At 43.5% G+C, this 17,935-nt stretch overlaps 1 protein-coding gene across 1 annotated transcript in view; it reads right to left on the reverse strand.

Annotated features, from left to right (window-relative positions):
• Positions 1-17,625: 17,625 nt before the first annotated feature.
• pou2f2a (POU class 2 homeobox 2a) overlaps positions 17,626-17,935 on the reverse strand; it is a gene marked incomplete at both ends in the record, with an annotated part of 87,307 nt that continues 86,997 nt past the window's right edge. Inside the window, one exon of the mRNA XM_080734862.1 lies at positions 17,626-17,935. This exon is cut by the window's right edge and continues 88 nt beyond it. Coding sequence (XP_080590988.1) covers positions 17,626-17,935 — 310 coding nt within the window.

A 17,935-nucleotide genomic window follows, 5' to 3' on the forward strand; every position in this document is an offset into this window, starting at 1 on the left:
TGTATTATAAATCCTTGTTTTGAGTGGTCTTGTGTAATATTATTATATTTTGAGATATTGATGTTTGATTTTCATGCGCTGTATATGCCATAAAAATCTAAATTGAAACAAAAAAGGTTTGGAATATTACATTGATGTTTGATTTTCATGCGCTGTATATGCCATAAAAATCTAAATTGAAACAAAAAAGGTTTGGAATATTACACTGCATGCGCAATGTATATGTATCTAGAATATATGAAAGTTAAACATGTTTTAATATACGAGAAGCTCGGCCGCCCTTTGGGCGGCCAAGCGTCTAGTCGGCGCCCTGGCAACTCGGGAACAATGTAAATAGGGAATGAATGCCCCACCCTTTAATGCAACCCCCATTATACCTGTTGTCATAGGATCCATTTTGACCATCTGTTTGCGTGTGTCCATTTATGCCCATATATGGAGATCTCTGTAGGACCCGTTTTGACCATCTGTTTGCCTGTGTCCATTTATTCTCATATATGTAGATATCTGTATCTGTCTGTCTGCATCCATTTTATGCCCATATATGGAGATCTCTGTATCTGTTTGTCTGTGTCCCTTTATGCCCATTATGGAGATATCTGTATCTGTCTGTGCCTCCGACTGTGTTGCAGACACAGTGAACTACCACTACCTGCTGCTGCGGGGAACACGCACGCCGAATTTGAAATAGGGAATGAATGCCCCACCCTTTAATGCAAACCCCATTATAACTGTTGTCATAGGACCCGTTTTGACCATCTGTTTGCCTTTGTCCACTTATGCCCATAGGACCCGTTTTGACCATCTGTTTGCCTTTGTCCACTTATGCCCATATATGGAGATCTCTGCAGGACACAGTACCGGTTCCAGAAAACTCTGATGTCAGAAATCAGCTCCGCATACAGGCATCCATTTTATGCCCATATATGGAGATCTCTGTGAATGCCCTACCTACCCTTTAATGCAAACCCCATTATATCCGTTGTCATAAGAGCCGTTTTGACCATATGTTTGCCTGTGTCCATTTATGCCCATATATGAACATCAGAACACGTCATACTGATGACATTCAATACGTAACCATGGCATTTTTGTTGACTCATGTGGCGTACGTGATGTCAGAGCCTTTTATGAAGTGATGTCACAATGAGTCAGCGCTTGCGCCGATTTCCTCCGGAACAGCCTGATGTCAACAATCAGCTCCACATAAGGAGATTCCGAACGTTTTGCGCCGGTTTCGGAAAACCGCGCATCGGGTCGGGTCGAGGCCCAGCACTGCACTCCGCGGCGTGGAACGCGCGTGCCGAATCTGAAGCCGGTGGGACGAACGGTTCTCGAGATACGCGGATTACATACAGACACGCAGACAGAGATTTGTCGCATTTATAGATAGATTAAAGAAGAAAATTAACACAATATTATGCCATATGTATATATGCACCTGCTTAGCAAAATACTTTCATCATTTGCACTCAGTGTTCTGATTGGAAGAGCTATGACTGACTGGCTTTTTAAACTATGAACTATTTCTGAGATGGTGAAGTTGTAATATGTTGTACTGCATGGATCCTGCATGTTCCTTGAAGGGTTCCACTTCCAAGTAAACCCTTGCTGGTCTACTCTGTAACTTTCTGTGTTAAGAGGGTCCTTGACATTAAAACCAGGAAAGCAGCTTTTAGATACAGTATATACACAGTATATATATATATATATATATATATATATATATATATATATATATAACATCATGGGTCCTATTTTTTGTCCATGCCTTACCCCTTATCCCTAAACTTCTTTGCCTTTTTTTAACTATTTTTCAACATTTTTAAATTGTTCAAATAGTGAAGAGGGGTCACAGGTGCAGCGCACAACTTGGTTGGTGAGTTGGTGAGACGAAGGAGAACTCCAGGCAGGAATAACCCCACAGTACTGGAGAACTCTACGCACCTGTGTCACCTCAAGACCTCAGGAGGGACCCACCCAATACCTCCCCAGAGAAGCCTCTTGTTGGGAAAAAACAAATAGAGCAGGAGAGGGGAGTTTAGCCTTGGTCAGGAGGAGGAGATGGGCAGTGATTTGGCCACCACTGCCGACCCGGCCATCAGGAGGGTGTTGTGGTTTGCGGGTCTTCTTCTTCTTTCGTGTATCATCAGATGGCCAACTCAGTGTCCTGCAGCCACGCCCTCGTCTCTGGTCCTAAATCGAAAAGACCAGCTTCTGAGGGTGGGCTGTATAGGGGGCAGCCGGTGATTATGTGCTCGGCAGTCTGTTCAGGCTCGCCACACTCGCATGCCGCACTGTCCGTTAGGCCCCACTTCTTCATAGAAGACTTGAAGCGCCCGACTCCAGTGCGCAGACGGTTCAGCGAGGTCCATAGGTGTCGTGGCATATCTTCTCCTTTTACACCACCTCCTGGGTCCTGGATGTATCGCTGCATACGGGAGGGCCCAGTTGTCTCCCATGAACGTTTCCAGGATGCTGCCAGCCAGGCGTCTCTGGACAAGTCCTCAGGGATAGACTGTAGCATATCTTGTGCTGCCTTGTTGTAGGGATGGCGAGACTTGAGCCTGCCTGGTGGGGCCGGTGTTGTTGTGGCTTTGTGCAGGATGTGCCAGTCATACTTCTGGGCTTTTCTTGCCAGGGCGAGGGTAGCCGCATCCCGTCGGAGACTGGCTGGGGCGATTCCAGCCAGGACTGGCAGGTAGGACACAGGGGTGGGTTTCAGACAACCAGTTACTGTCCGGAGGGCGCTGTTGATGACAGTGTCGACCTTGTTGACATGGGGACTTCTGCTCCAGACAGGGGCGCAGTATTCTGCTACGGGCAGGACCAGGGCTTGCGTGGATATGCGTAGGGTCTGGGGGAAAGCTCCCCAAGTTGAACCTGCTAGGCGTCGGATGAGCGAGACCCTTGCTGTTGTTTTGGCCTTCACTTCATCCAGATGTTGCTTGTAGGAGAGTGTTCGGTCCAAGCATACGCCGAGGTACTTGGGGGCTTGCTGGAACTCCAGGCGGTGGTTGCCGACATGCACATCCAGTTCCCTTCTTGCTTCCCGGTTGTAGAGGTGGTAAGCTGCAGACACTGTTTTGCCCATGCTGAGCTGAAGATGCCACTTCTGGAGGTAGTTTGCCAGGATGCCCATGTCTCGGTTGAGGCCATCTTCCATCGCCTTCCATGTTGGTCGTCGAAGCATGATGGCCAGGTCGTCCGCATAGCCGTACTTGGTGGATGTTGTATCTGGCAGGTCATGAATGTATATGTTAAACAACATAGGTGAAAGGACGGAGCCTTGCGGGACACCGTTCTTCAGCCTTCTGAGCCTGCTGGTTTGGCCATCACTGGTCTGTAGGATGAAGCTCCGGTTGGATATCATCTCCATGATGAACCTCACCATATGCCGGTCCGGGATTGTCCTCAGCAGTTTGAGGTGTAGTCCACGGTGCCACACAGTGTCGTAGGCGGCTGTCAGGTCCAGGAATACTACTCCGGCTTTCTCGTTGTCCTGAAAGCTGTCCTCGATGTCCTGAGTGAGTAGCGTAACCTGGTCCACTGTTGACCGGCCTCTGCGAAAGCCGGCTTGTTCCGGGGGGAGTTGTGTGTCCACCACTGGCTCGATGCGGCTGTGTATAAGCCTCTCCAGGATCTTGTATGGGACACATAACAGGGAGATGGGCCTATAGGACTTCGGGTCTTCGGGGGGTTTGTTTGGCTTTGGCAAGGCTATGACGGAGGCACGGCGCCAGGTCTTTGGGATCTTGGACCTTTGGAAGCATGATGAAAGGAACGAGCAAAGCCAGTGAGATGTTCTTTCACTTTGGTGTATGACAAACTCTGGATGGATATTGTCTCGACCTGGTGACTTGCCCGGCTTCAGTTTTTTCATTGCTGCCCTTAGTTCGGCTGTCGTGAAATCTCCCGAAAGATTAGCATCAACGCTAGCTGCCCTGGAGAGAGATGATACCTCACACGATGTCAGTCTTGTGAAGTGTTTGTCTGCCCCAGGAAAGCGGCCATTTTTTAGGAGCTGGGAAGCGATGGAGTCGGCTGTCACTGGACACCTGCGGGGTGTTGTTTTTCTCCCTGAGAGCAGGGTCGAAACACCACCTATGATCGATGGTTACCACCTGAAGACATCAAATTTTCCTGGCCAAGGCTACATTCACCAAACGTGAATGGAGGAGAAGCATCGTTAGATGTAATTATAATCATAGAACTCTGGGCAACCAGTGACTTCCAGGAAAGTCTGGATGGAAACCGAGGAAGATTGGTGACGCTGGAGAGACAGATGACCACCAGGAAGAGCCTGGCGTGGGTGTATGAGGTTAGCAACCTCATGCACAGCACTCGCGAGAGGGCACCAACTCAAGCTACAGACATTTATTCAGATACCCTCAGAGTCTCCCGAGAGGGGGGGAGTATGTGAGACTCAACAATACAAACATAACGGTAACAGCCCTTAACTAATCACAGCTAACGAGATGGCTCACCTAAACAACATCAGCTGGGGAGAAATTGGAAGTAAAGTGTCACTGCGAGAACATCTGCAGGAACACAAAAGGTAAAAATACATCAAGCCAGGACCAAGTGTGGAGAAGAGGGGTCACAGGTGCAGCGCACAACTTGGTTGGTGAGTTGGTGAGACGAAGGAGAACTCCAGGCAGGAATAACCCCACAGTACTGGAGAACTCTACGCACCTGTGTCACCTCAAGACCTCAGGAGGGACCCACCCAATACCTCCCCAGAGAAGCCTCTTGTTGGGAAAAAACAAATAGAGCAGGAGAGGGGAGTTTAGCCTTGGTCAGGAGGAGGAGATGGGCAGTGATTTGGCCACCACTGCCGACCCGGCCATCAGGAGGGTGTTGTGGTTTGCGGGTCGAAACACCACCTATGATCGATGGTTACCACCTGAAGACATCAAATTTTCCTGGCCAAGGCTACATTCACCAAACGTGAATGGAGGAGAAGCATCGTTAGATGTAATTATAATCAATGATCTACAACTAAAGCCACGTGTCAATGTAGATCAGCTATTTTGTAAAAAGACTAGAGGTTTGCGGCCCTTCGGCCGCTCACATCTAGAGTCCACCCCCGCTTCTTTACTGTAGTGTACTGCACTGTACTGTACCTTACTGTGCTGTACTGTACCTTACTGTACTGTACCTTATTGTATTGTACTGTCCTGTACCTTACTGCACTGTACTGTACTGTACCTTACTGTACCTTACTGTGCTGTACCTTACTGCACTGTATTGTACTGTACCTTACTGTATTGTAGTGTACTGTATCTTACTGTGCTGTATTGTACTGTACCTTACTGTATCTACTGTACTGTTCTGTACTGTACCTTACTGTGCTGTAGTGTACTGTACCTTACTGTACTGTATTGTGCTGTACCTTACTGTACTGTAGTGTACTGTATCTTCTGTACTGTACTGTATGGTAGTGTACTGTACTTTATGGTACTGTTCTGTGCCTTACTGTAGTGAACTGTAAAAGTATTATGTAAATTCCAGATATTATTATTATTATGACTATTGTTAGTTTTTAATTATTGTTAGTGATGCAACTGATATGGAGATTCCGAGATTCCAATCTTTATCTTTATCTATGTATCCATCTTAGGGCTGTCAAATGATTAACATTTTTAATCAGATTAATCACAGCTTAAAAATTAATTAATCATGATTAATCACGAATCGAACTATGTCCAAAATATGCCATTTCTGTCTGTATATTGTTGTGGAAATGTATAGATAAAGGTGGAATAAGGCGGATACATTTATACAGTATGTACTGTATGTATTTATGAATGTATGATAAGCGACCGTCAGGTCGCAGCGTGATTTTAGGTCCAAAAATGTGTTAAAAAATCGACCTGATGGTGGCGCTATATGGGACAGATCCATGTCGATGAGATAAGTGTAGACATACTGTGTAGCGATTTGTGTGATTTTAGGGCAAAAACTGTAGGAGCAGTATTCAAAAATGTGTTTTAAAAAATTTGGCGGGGGTCCCTGGAGCTGCGGGGGTCCCTGGAAGGGTGGAGGTTGTGGATTGGCAGACAAGGATTGTGTGTGGAAAATTTCACATGGATAGGGCCAAAAAAGTGTGATGTGACGTGACAGACAAACAGACTGACGGACAGACAGGCGGTGGAGGTTTTCATAGTAACTGCGACCTGACGGTCGCAATTATAATCATTAGTATTGTTTATTTTAATTATTATTATTAAGGAACTCTAGAAATCTCAGTTGGAACTGTTACCCCAGTGACCCGATGCTGGATAAGCGGTTGAAGATGGATGGATGGATGGATTATTTTAGAGTAAGCTACTTTATTTACCATTATTGTGTAGCAATAAAACACAGGCTTATAGTTTAATAAAGAGCCTAAATGCAACAATAGTATAGGCTTGTCATTCATGATGGAAAATACATTTTGGGGAGAAGTGGAACTTAAAGTCATTTTAGCATGAGTGGGAGATCATGATTACTTGATATCTGGGCTAATGCATTCAGTTGACACACGCAGCACAAGCCAGACTGTGCCGATTGGCTATGTCAAATGAGGGTCAACGAGCTCGTTAACCTAACGTTACACAGCCTAGGATAGCTATATGCGCAGTGTTGAAGAGAAGACAAATGATCACGCATCGCATCGCATTTCTCTGGATCTAATGCAAGCGGTTGGAGCCTAAAAACGTGGATTTCAATGTGTTGCTGTTGTCCTCTCCAATTGAACATCCAAAGGTAGTAGATCCCTATTTGAGATGTATTGATGATCAGTTATTAATCCAGTGGCAGCGAATGGTTTCCAAGCTGTTTAAACAACTTTTTTTTCAGGCAGCTTTAGTTGAGCCTCTCTCTATCGAGAGCTCAGAGTGACTGAGTGTGTGAGGAGGGGGGAAGGGGGAGGGGGGAGCAGGATGCGTTGCAGGGCAGGCTGTGTTCTCGGCTGCAGTGAATGGGCCGGTTAGCGAATCGGCATAGAGGTGGGCGGTATTTTTCCGTACGTTCTACCTACCGTTGAGTTGAAGTTGAGTTGGAGTGGATGCAGAGTGGGCGTGAATGGGCTTGGAAGTGGGATGCGGCTTTTGCTCAATTGTATAATAAAGATAGTAAATAGTATTAAAAAAAGGTTTAGGGATAAGGGGTAAGGCATGGACGAAAATATAGCTGGCTGCATATGTTTTTCAAAAAAACTCTTAGGATTTAGAACAATGGGGTCTATAGTGTGCCACCCGTTACCCCTTATCCTCACCCTATACCCGCGAAATGCGGGCAAGGCAACTTGCTCTATCCCTAAATGGTATTTTGGGGACGCTATACCTGCTGCCCATTTTGCAGAGTCCATTATTTGTGATGTGTGGCCACGTTCGTGTTGTTGCCATTTCCCTAAAATTGGTATTTTGGCAACACAGATTTTCGGAAAGTGTATAGGATCCTAAAACCACCCGCTATGCCACTTTGTTAGTGTGCGCTGCCGATGGACACCGGAGTCGCCATGGCCATGGGTGCACAATGACCACCGACACAACATTCAGTTGTCTCCTTCTGCCCTAATTATCCACACATCTCAGTGATTTATTATTTTTCCTAGCAGAAGTGTCAGTGTCAGTTCCTCGCATCAATTCTGTTTATATAAGATGATGCGTGTCATGCATGCCATTCACTCTGTCAGTTTGATGAATTCTTCATTGCGCAGGATATAAAGACCTGATTTCAATTATATAACATTCTCTATAATCAGTAACTGTAAGTGATAGTTATATCTATCAAATATGGGTTTATATAAAGCCAATCAAAGCTCAGAGCTTTGAGAATCAAGGTCGGGAAATTTTCACTTTGGACTGGATCGCCTCACTGGCGAGCTTGTAGAACGGCTATTTTCAAATAGCCAACATTTAAATATGTACATATTTAATAGGGACACAATACAGTCATGGGCCATGGAAGTGGACTTTCCAAGGAATATGGAGATATTTTAATTTAAAAAATCGCCTAATGGTCCAGGTGCATACCACTTAAGCATTGCCACATAAGCATTGATGCCTGACGGCGTCAACGGTTCGATTCCCGATCCAGACGACCTTTGGCGCATGTCACTCCCCATCTGTCCCCCCATTTCCTGTCAAATAAAGGCATAAAAGCCCTAAAAAAAATCGCTTCATATTTGACCAAGCTACGACTGAATCAAACTGTGGTGTCTTTCTTTGCTTCCGAGATCCTATAGATGTGCCACACCAAAAAAAGAAAAAACAGACTTACAAGCTATCAATGCACTGCGCCATGGCGTATGACAGCTTATACATCTGTTATTTTGGGCACATTTATGGAGACAGCAGCGCATCAAGCCAACATTTCATTGAATTAATCCAGAACACAAGCACATGCTCACAATGCGTCACTTCGTGCCATGTACATCTATAAAAAAAAAGGGAAAAAATGGGAATTCGTTTGTAGAATAGTCTGCATGTCTTAATGGGTTAAAGCAGAGGTTCCCAAACTTTGCAGCCCATGATGACCCAAAAGTTAAATTAGACAATTGCCCAGGACCCAAACTAGTGAAAATAGCCGATCTAAAAGCACACAACACTATTTTCTTAATCATTATTATATTTTATTTATGGAATTTCTTATTAGATGTGTTTGTTTGTTTGTTTCTTTGAAAATGCATACAATTCTTCAATTAACTTTATTTCTAATATAAAATTACATATTTCAAAACGTTTTCCATCTTTGGAAATACATATTATTTGTATTTTTTGTAGGAAAATACGATTTTTACCCATAAAAAATTGGTCTGTGACCCACTGTTTGGGAACCAGTGGGTTAAAGGATCTCTATTTAATGGAGAGCGTTTCATGCGGGTGGCCTCACTGTGCCATGAGTCAAGGGAACGGTTCTCTCCCCATGCTCCAGCACGCACTACCACCGATGTTGGCCAGCAAGCAGTGCATGGGTATTTTTTAATTTATATCCTGGCTTGATTTCCATGGGAGATTGGTGTGATTTATGCTCTCTCGCATGATTAAAAAAGTGGTGCAACACATGGTGACTTCAGGGGGTCGGTTTGGTCGCTGTGGTGATGTCAGAAACCAGAACACGTCTCATAAATAACATTTTGAAAAGCCCAAACTTGATTAGTCCCTCCAGTTAGAGGCTTGGCAGTTCCCAACAAACCAAGACGTCTGGGAGTGATATTCGAGTCAGAATTAATACGCGCTACAGACAGAGTGACCCTATTCTAGAAGTGTTTTCCATTCGAGTGGATTGGGTGTGACTGAAACACACATTCGTTGACCTCATGGGTTGCTAAAAATATGAGTCTTTCCTTTGCGAGGGGAGAGACTGAGCGAGGGGAAAGTGTGAGTTGAAGGAAGGAGAGGGAAGTCCATTTTCCAAAACAGTGTGCTACTGCTACGGTGGTGCCACCCACAATGCAACAGAGTAATCTCTGTAATCCCACACCTGGTTCACTTCAATGCATTCGTAACATTACATGGTTGACATAATGGTGACAACCAGGGGCGTCACAAGGGGGGGAAAAGTGGGACTGAGTTAATAGGGCCCAAGGTGGAGGGGTCCTTAATTATTTTATACTTTAGCTATTGAAGGCTTAGCAGATATACAAGCTCACAGCTGAAAAGTCGTGAAAATGTGTGCAAATCTTTGAATATATGTATTTTCTAAATGGACATTTGTACTCAAATTTTGCTTCCGGGGGTTCCCTGGAACTAAATATTTTGAGATGGGGGTCCATGGCCAAATACATATCATTTTGGGGGTCCTTGCCATGAAAAAGTTTGAGCACCACTGACATAGAAACCGTTTTTTCGAAAAACCTTTGAAGGATTTGAAATATTCAGACAAATTTTCATGATTTTTCAAAAATAGCAGATCTAAAAGCTCGCAGCGCGGCACTCTGTGCCACGCTGTGAGCTTGTATATCTGCTATTTTTCAATTAAAGCACAACATAATGCGTAATAATGCGTTCACAGTCTAAATGGGTTAAACCATCCCCCTATGAAGAACATTCATGGGGGGCCCGCAGTGAATCCTTGTATCCAGGGCCCAATATTTGGTGCGACACCCCTGAGCCTGGTGATCACTCACATATTCGGAAGAGACACTGGATTTTTTGAAAGAAAGACACGGGAGAAGAACTTGGTCTACATTCGCACTTTATTCCTAACACTTACTGGTTCAGCTTTGTTCCCCTTTCCCCGGTCCCCAAAACAACAGGCACACAGATAGCGATGAGTAAGGGAACAGTAGAGAACACTTTAAAGAACCCAAACAGTTAAAAAGAAACTAAAAACAGAATCTGTTTTTATCTTATCAACTCAACAGAGCAAGAGAGAGCGAGAGAGCGCCTTGAGGTCAAAAACAGCATAGGCTACTGGAATCAAAACTTTAAAACCAAAAAGAAGACCCATAAAACAGATTAAACAGAGACTAAAGTTCACAAAGCAGTGTTTTTCTTTTTTTTAGTTCATCATCGGTAGGCTATATAAAAGAGAACTTTTGGTGTGTGTGTGTGTGTACTGTGTATATGTATATATATATATATACTGTATATATACACACACATAGTATACAAACACACACACACACACCATTGTAAAACAATGTGGGAGTTGTATGACATGAAGAAAATTAAACGTCAGTGTGAGGAGATACAGTGGAGCTCTTTGGTTTTAACTATTGAGGTTTTTACCTTTTTCCCTTCAGTAGAATCTATTTTCTTTGCCGTCCTCTTTATCAACCTTTGGATTTAAGCTGCATTGTAGAAAAAATAGAAAGGAAAGCTTTTATTTTTATTCTCCCCAAATAAATAATAGTAACAATAATAATAGTGATATAGGGCAAATAAAATCCACCGATATTCTCTCTGTGTTTCTTCCCCCCCCCCTCCCTTCTATCCATTTGCGATTCAGCGCGGTGTGTCAGACGGTCATGTTTTTGTGTTCCCAAGGCCAACGTAAAGCGTCTCTCATGTTTGCCGTTTTGACTTTGAGAAATGAAGGATCAAAGTTGTCCGTTATTAGAAGAAGTAAACATTCACAGCCACAGAAATACTACAGAAGGAGACTGTCACAGCGTCTTTGTCTGAAGGGGCTCTTCTCGCACCCCTGGACAGTCTTTCGGTATATTGACAAGTGGTGAAAATAGAGTCCCTATCAAGAATCCTGAACATTATATACAAGTGAGACACTGTGTTGCGTTGTGTTTGTGTTTGTGTGTGTAGCGTCTCACTGTGGTGGCTTTAGCTTTGGTATCATTCTTGGTGCACCACAGATAAACATTACACAGGCACACATACAGAACTGTCGCACCGATGTCGGATGACAAATGCTCATAAAAATAAAACATAAACAGTAACAGGTTTCACAGGACCAAGGGTCATGAAACTCACTCAGCCAAAAATACATAAAATAAAAGTTACATATTGTTTTGTCCAACAACAGTGGTTATTCAGTACACACACACTCCTCTCTCCAAAATATTTCTATATCCACAGTTAACACCTCAAAAGTCCTCACAACACCGTCATTAAAAAGGAAAAGGAGGAACACAGTACAGAGGAGAGGAGTGATAGTGTATTCTGAGGTTAAAGCCTTATAAACAACCGGTTCTTAAAAGCGTTAGACAAGAACTTCTTTGTTGTACTAGGACTAGTCCATCATACTAACTCGTCAGGGCCACTTTCAGATCCCGCACTCCTGAGTACAGACAAGTCACGTCTTAGTTTTTTATCATTATTATTAATAAAGCTTGAATGTCTATTTGGTTTGTCATCAGAGGTATGAGTAAAGGCCTCCATCTGGAGTGAGACAGGGCAAATCAGAGAGGTTGAGAGAGACAAGTAGGGAAATGTGAATGGAGGAAATTAGCTGGGTACAAACGAGAGATTTTTATTCCTAGGATACGGTCACACTTAAGTTTACTTCTACCTATGAGGGTGGATTCTGCCACTGCTTTTCAATGGGAATGGAGCGGTTTCTTGCCATTCGCAGATCTATATATATTCCCCCTCTATATTAAATATCTTTGCTGAAAATAGATCTACAATCTCACATTGCAGCGCATTGTGAGCTCGTAGATCTATTTTCACAGAAAATTTGCCTCCAGAATAGGGACGCTATAGGGTTCATTATGTTAATCTTGAACAAAATTCCGTTTTTTCTAATGAAAAATAAACCTTAGGTCAGGGTTTGAAAATAATGTGATTTACCTGCATGACATACCAGTCTGGTTTGGCATACACGTAATGTATGATTATGTGTGTGTGTTGTTAAGTGCCGGCGAGGAAGAAAACACCCACAAAGATCTTGCAAGTCCCAGGAATGGATCAAATTAATAGCTTTCTCTGATTGATAATTCACTTAAAGTAATTTGATTCGACCTATGAATTTAAATTATTTAGTACTGTGGCACTGAGGTCTGTTCCGCAATTAAATAAATACCTTTTTTATGACTCATACTCTCACGTATTCTTTTGCTGATATGAAAGTAAAACTCACTCCAGGGTGCTATCAAGGTTTTTCTACAGTACATACTGTATATCTAAAGACCTTTTTGTTATAAAATATACACACGTTATTAATACTTAGCCAATTATAGGCCCCCTCCTTTTCCCCCTCTACATCTATAATCTCACATAACACGTCACATCGTGAGATCTTGTGAGCTTGTACAGCTGCCATTTTGTCCGAATGTTCGCCCCCCAGTCGACGACGTGGTTTTAGTTTAATTTGGTTAAAATAGGCCATTTTCTCCAATCCCCTCTCCCCTGCTCTTGTTCTCTCTCTCTCTCTCCCATTACAACAGTCACTTGGTTTGGTTTTGGTTTTGAACATTTGGTTTGGCATCTTCAACTCTTTGTTTTCAACTCAAGAACGCCCCTCTATGCAGATACAAGCCTTCAAAGCAATCCCACCTCCCCCCCAACCCCCCCAACTATATTAGAAAAAGATCCAGAAACCTTTAAATACAATCCAATAAATACATAAATTAAATCAATAAATTAACAGGGCAAAAAAGAGAACAAGTTAATAAAATACAAAGAATCGGGAGTTTTTCCTTTTCATCCGCTCCGGGGGAAAAAAGCACACACCTCCCTTTTACAATAAATACAAATATTTTTGTTTTGTTTCCCCAACAAAGAGCCTGTGAGAGATAAGAGTTTTTTTTTCTTTTCTTTTAAAGCTTTTGGTTGTAAAATCAAGTCACGTTGATCAATCGTCACCAAAGGATGATATCCCAGCCTTAATATGATACATGGGCAACACGTCAAGAGCAGTCGGACAAAAGCCATGTTTCACCCTTCCCTACAAACTCTATAGAACTAACGGATACATTCTCCCTACAAGTAGACGCCAGCAGCCTTTACCGCCGCTGGACGTCTGACCCTCCCCTCCCTGTATCAACCTTGCCTTCCATAATCTAAGCCCACTGACTGACGATACAGCTGCAGTAGGTTTCTGTTTAGCCCAGCTTGGCGTTTTCTCATGCTGTTTACTTTCCTATATGACACAAAGAGATGTTTTGTGTATAGAATGGTTTGGTTTAAATGCAAGAGAGGGACCTGCACACACACACACACACACACACACGCACGCACACACGCAAAACGGTTGTACACTTGTGTGCATGTACATCATTTAAGTATGTACAGACACAGATGCATGTACCGATGCATGCACAAGCACGCACACATACACACACACACACGCAAGTACATATATAAGGGTGAACAGGCACACAAATCCATGTACTAATGCACGCACACACTTATACACATAAGCACACGCACGCACACAGGCCCACTCCTACTATTGTGCATTGGTTTGGTCTTTCTATTTGGTATATGGTTGTACAGTTTAAAAAGGTTTCGCTTTTGGTATTCAATTTTGGTTACGTTTCTTTTTTTTCACAACATTCGCCATCAAACAAAAAACTAAAACACGTGGAAGCTACAGTTTCACAGTTATTTTCCAACCGTAACATGAACCGTAAACGTAAAAAAAAACAGAGCACAACCAAAGGGACAAGAGTATATCAAAATAGGCGATACATGAACCCACCCGTCCCACCCCGTCGTTCCCGGCAACCCAGGATCAACAACCCATACCCAATCACCACGCAATAAGTAGAAAGCAATGATACAAATGTATACATCATAACAGACTATGGAAAGCAAAACAAAAAACTAAACAAAATATATATTCTTAAGTTCAGTTCATTGAGGTTATTCCATGTTTACCCATCCAGGAAAAAGAGAAAGCAATGCGAATAAAGCTGAGGCCACAGATGGCGACAGAGAGCGAGACGAGAGAGACAGAGATCCTGTTCGTTTGAAGGACAACAATCACAGTTACAACCATTTCAACCCTTTGTACTATATTTCCCCCTGGGAGAGAGAAAAAAAGAAGCAGATCTACAAGCTCAAAAACGCGAGCTGGTAGATTTTCTAATTTTGCTGAATGTTCGCCAAATTATGACGTGCCCAGAATAGGGACACTAGGGTTCAAGTGGTTAAGAACAGACTCACAGGCAGAGGAGGCGTCATCGCCTCCCCCACGTTTCTCTCTCTCCCCCTCTCTCCACACCCTCACCACCTATAGCTCCTCTTCCTCGTCTTTGTTCACGCCTTGGTATTTTTGGTTTTTTCGGGTTCAGTTCACGCACTCATACATAGCTAATAACAATAGTAGTAACAGTAGGTTTTGGTTTTGTCTACTTTTTGGTTTATTTTTTTGGTCCGCCACAAGCACCTCCTCCTCCTCTTCATCTTCATCCTCCTCTTTTCCCCTGCAGTTTGGCTCCTCCTCCCTCTGCTCCGTCCTGAGGGCTGAGTCCTCCTCCTCTCCTCCTCCTCCTCTTTCTATCTTCCAGTCTTCTTTTTTGGCCCGTTTGATCTAATCTTTGGAGGCTAAAGGAGAGGGGCAGGTGGGATGGAAGTTTGGCAGGGCAGGGGATTTTCGGGCAGCAAAAAAAAAAGAAAAAAGTGTGTGTGTGTGTGTGTGTGTGTGTGTGTGTGTGTGTGTGTGTGTGTGTGTGTAGTTTCAACTGTATTTTCTCTTCCCCCCCTTTTTTGGTTAGGATTCATCGTAAAGCTCTGTAGAGTATGTTTTTGTCTCATGGACAGAGCTGAGGTTACCAGTCCCACTTGGCAGCTACTGTGACAGAGACTCAGCATGCTGTGGATGTACATACAATACAATATCACACTTTGGTATCCGACGCAGACTGACTGAATGACTGACTGATACAGTACAGTGGTTTTAAAGCGGTCTGTAAAATGTGTATGCAGAAAAATGTGTGTGTGTGTGTGTGTGTGTGCGTGTGTGAGTATGTGCACGCGAGCACACAGGCAGTAAGGGTACGGTTTGTGTGTGCTACGACTCAGATGATGAACATGCTAATGAGAATCTTTAGGCCTAGAATTATTGAATGCTTTAACCAGTGAAAAATAGCAGATATACAAGCTCACAGCGCGGCACCGAGTGCCGCGCGGCGAGCTTGTAGATCTGCTACTTTTGAAAAAGTCGTGAAAATTTGTGCAAATCTTTGAATATATGTATTTTCAAAGCAAACGTTTGTAACTCAAATTTTGCTTCTGGGTGGTCCCTGGAACTAAATATTTTGAGATGGGGGTCCGTCCGTGGCCAAATAAATATTATTTTGGGGGTCCTTCACATGAAAAGGTTTGAGAACCTCTGACATAGTAGTCTCTCAAGAACAGACTAACTGAGCTCCAGTTGAGTGAAAAGGAGCTTTTCTTTGACGATGGCTGGCCAGATTGCCGTCATAGAAACATAGGTTTTTCAAAAGACCTTAGAAGGATTCAAAAGCCACTTATAGAATCGGGTCAAATTTCTTTCACGATTTTAAAAAAATAGCAGATCTACAAGCTCGCAGCGCGGCACTCGGTGCCGCGCTGTGAGCTTGTATATCTGCTGTTTTTCAATAGTTAAAGCATAAAATAATGATACACAATAATGTGTACCCGTTTTAAATGGGTTAAAGAGTTCACTGATGACAGTGGTAATTGTTACGAAGATGTAATGAGAGATGAATGCACAAACTTATAAAAACAAAACTTGATCAATTTTGTACCAGCTTGGAGCCGTAATGGTTCCAAAGCCAGTGGTGCAAAGTAACTAAGTACATTTACTCAAGCACTGTACTTAAGTACATTTGAGGTATTTTTACTTTCTTCAGTGTTTGCAATTTTTCAAAACATTTGCTTCTACTCCACTACATCTCAGAGGCAAATATTGTACTTTTACTCTACAACATTTACTTGAAAACGTAAGTTAATAGTTACTTTGCAGACTTTCACTTGTAGCAGAGTATTTCTATATTGCAGTATTGAGTATTGATACTTTTACTTAAGTAAAAAATGTGAGTACTTTTTCCACCATTGTCCAAAACCCAGAACTCAGTATGGTTCTGTAACAACAAACCAGAGTAGAAACTTTAATGGTTTATTTGATCCACCTCAGGTGCCAGATGGATGTTGTTTGCGGGGGAAAAAAACGGTGCTCATGAAATAGTGGAGAAGAAATTAATTGGAGAAGTTGATGAACTAGCTGAATAGTCTTGATGGTGTAAACCCCACCCATCTGGGGCATGAAGACTTTTTGAACAAACAGCACAAACCACTGTGCAAAATACTATTATATCAATGTCAGAATTAAAGTAGGTTCAAGTGTAAAGCTGAGAGAGAGAGGTAGACTATGCACGAGTGTCCAACTAACAGCAAAACATGAAGATCCATCTGTGTTTGGTATGAAATGTCACAACATATGCCACGTATAAACAATATAAAAATACATGTTTAGTTAATGAGCACATGGATGGTGAAATGGCAGATGACTGTACAGTGGTACTGTGTGAATTGATCACGGACACGATCAGATATTTAAGTATTTTTGAACTAAAGCTTTTCGTTCCATTCGTTTTCTTAGTAAGTTTTTGGTTTTCAGTTTTTGGTATTTGGAGATTTTGGTATTATGTTCGTCATTCTCATCTCTGTGTGTGTGTGTGTGTGTGTGTGTGTGTGTGTGTGTGTGTGTGTGTGTGTGTGTGTTGTGTGTTTGAGAGTCACCTCCCCCCAACCTCTATTTGGTTATTTCTATTAAATAAAATAAATAAAAAAATAAAACGTATTTACATTTGACTTTTGCCACCCTCACCAAAAGTAAACATTTAGTTTCCTCTGCCCAGCAAAAAATAATAATAAAAAAAAAAGTTCCACACACTGCCACCTCTCCAGCTGTATAGATAGATCAGTTTTATTTGGTTTCAGATACCCCCTCTCCTCCATTCTCCTGTTCTCTCCGTCCTCTCCATCTTCCCCTCCGCTCTCTCTCTTTCCTCCCCGACTTCAGTCTGTGTGTATTTTTGGCTTCGGTAGACATCAGCGGGGAGAGGGTCGAGACAGTAGAGCAGAGAGAGCACATACGATGGATCCGACAGAGAGATGGCTTTGGTTGAAAGGCGAGGTTGTATAAATAACTATTTCAAAAGCTCCTCCCCTCCTTCTTGCCGTCCTCCTCTCCTCTGATAGGGTAATGCTGGCTGTCAGTCGAGGGGGATGGGGGGGGGAGGCGTCACTCGGCCATGGCCCCTTCCAGGGGTGGCTGTGGCGAGGAGGGGCCTTCGCTGTAGGAGCAGAAGGAGGCGGGGCTTGAGCACGGAGAGGACTCTTCGGGGCAGGAGGTGGGGCTCATGAGGTCGCCGGCGGCGGCGCTCCCAGGAGGATGCGGATGGGGATGCGGGGAGCGGGGGAGGGGCGGCCTCGGTCCACACCCACCAACACCACCGCTGCCGCTGCTGACCATTCCCATGGCGGGGGAGGAGGTCCCCGCGGCCATGGAGAGGAGGCCGGGGCGGTTGAGGAAGGCGCGGAGGGAGTGCGGG

Source organism: Nannobrachium achirus, assembly GCF_963921795.1.
Source record: "Nannobrachium achirus genome assembly, chromosome: 10".
NCBI classification, from domain to species: domain Eukaryota; kingdom Metazoa; phylum Chordata; class Actinopteri; order Myctophiformes; family Myctophidae; genus Nannobrachium; species Nannobrachium achirus.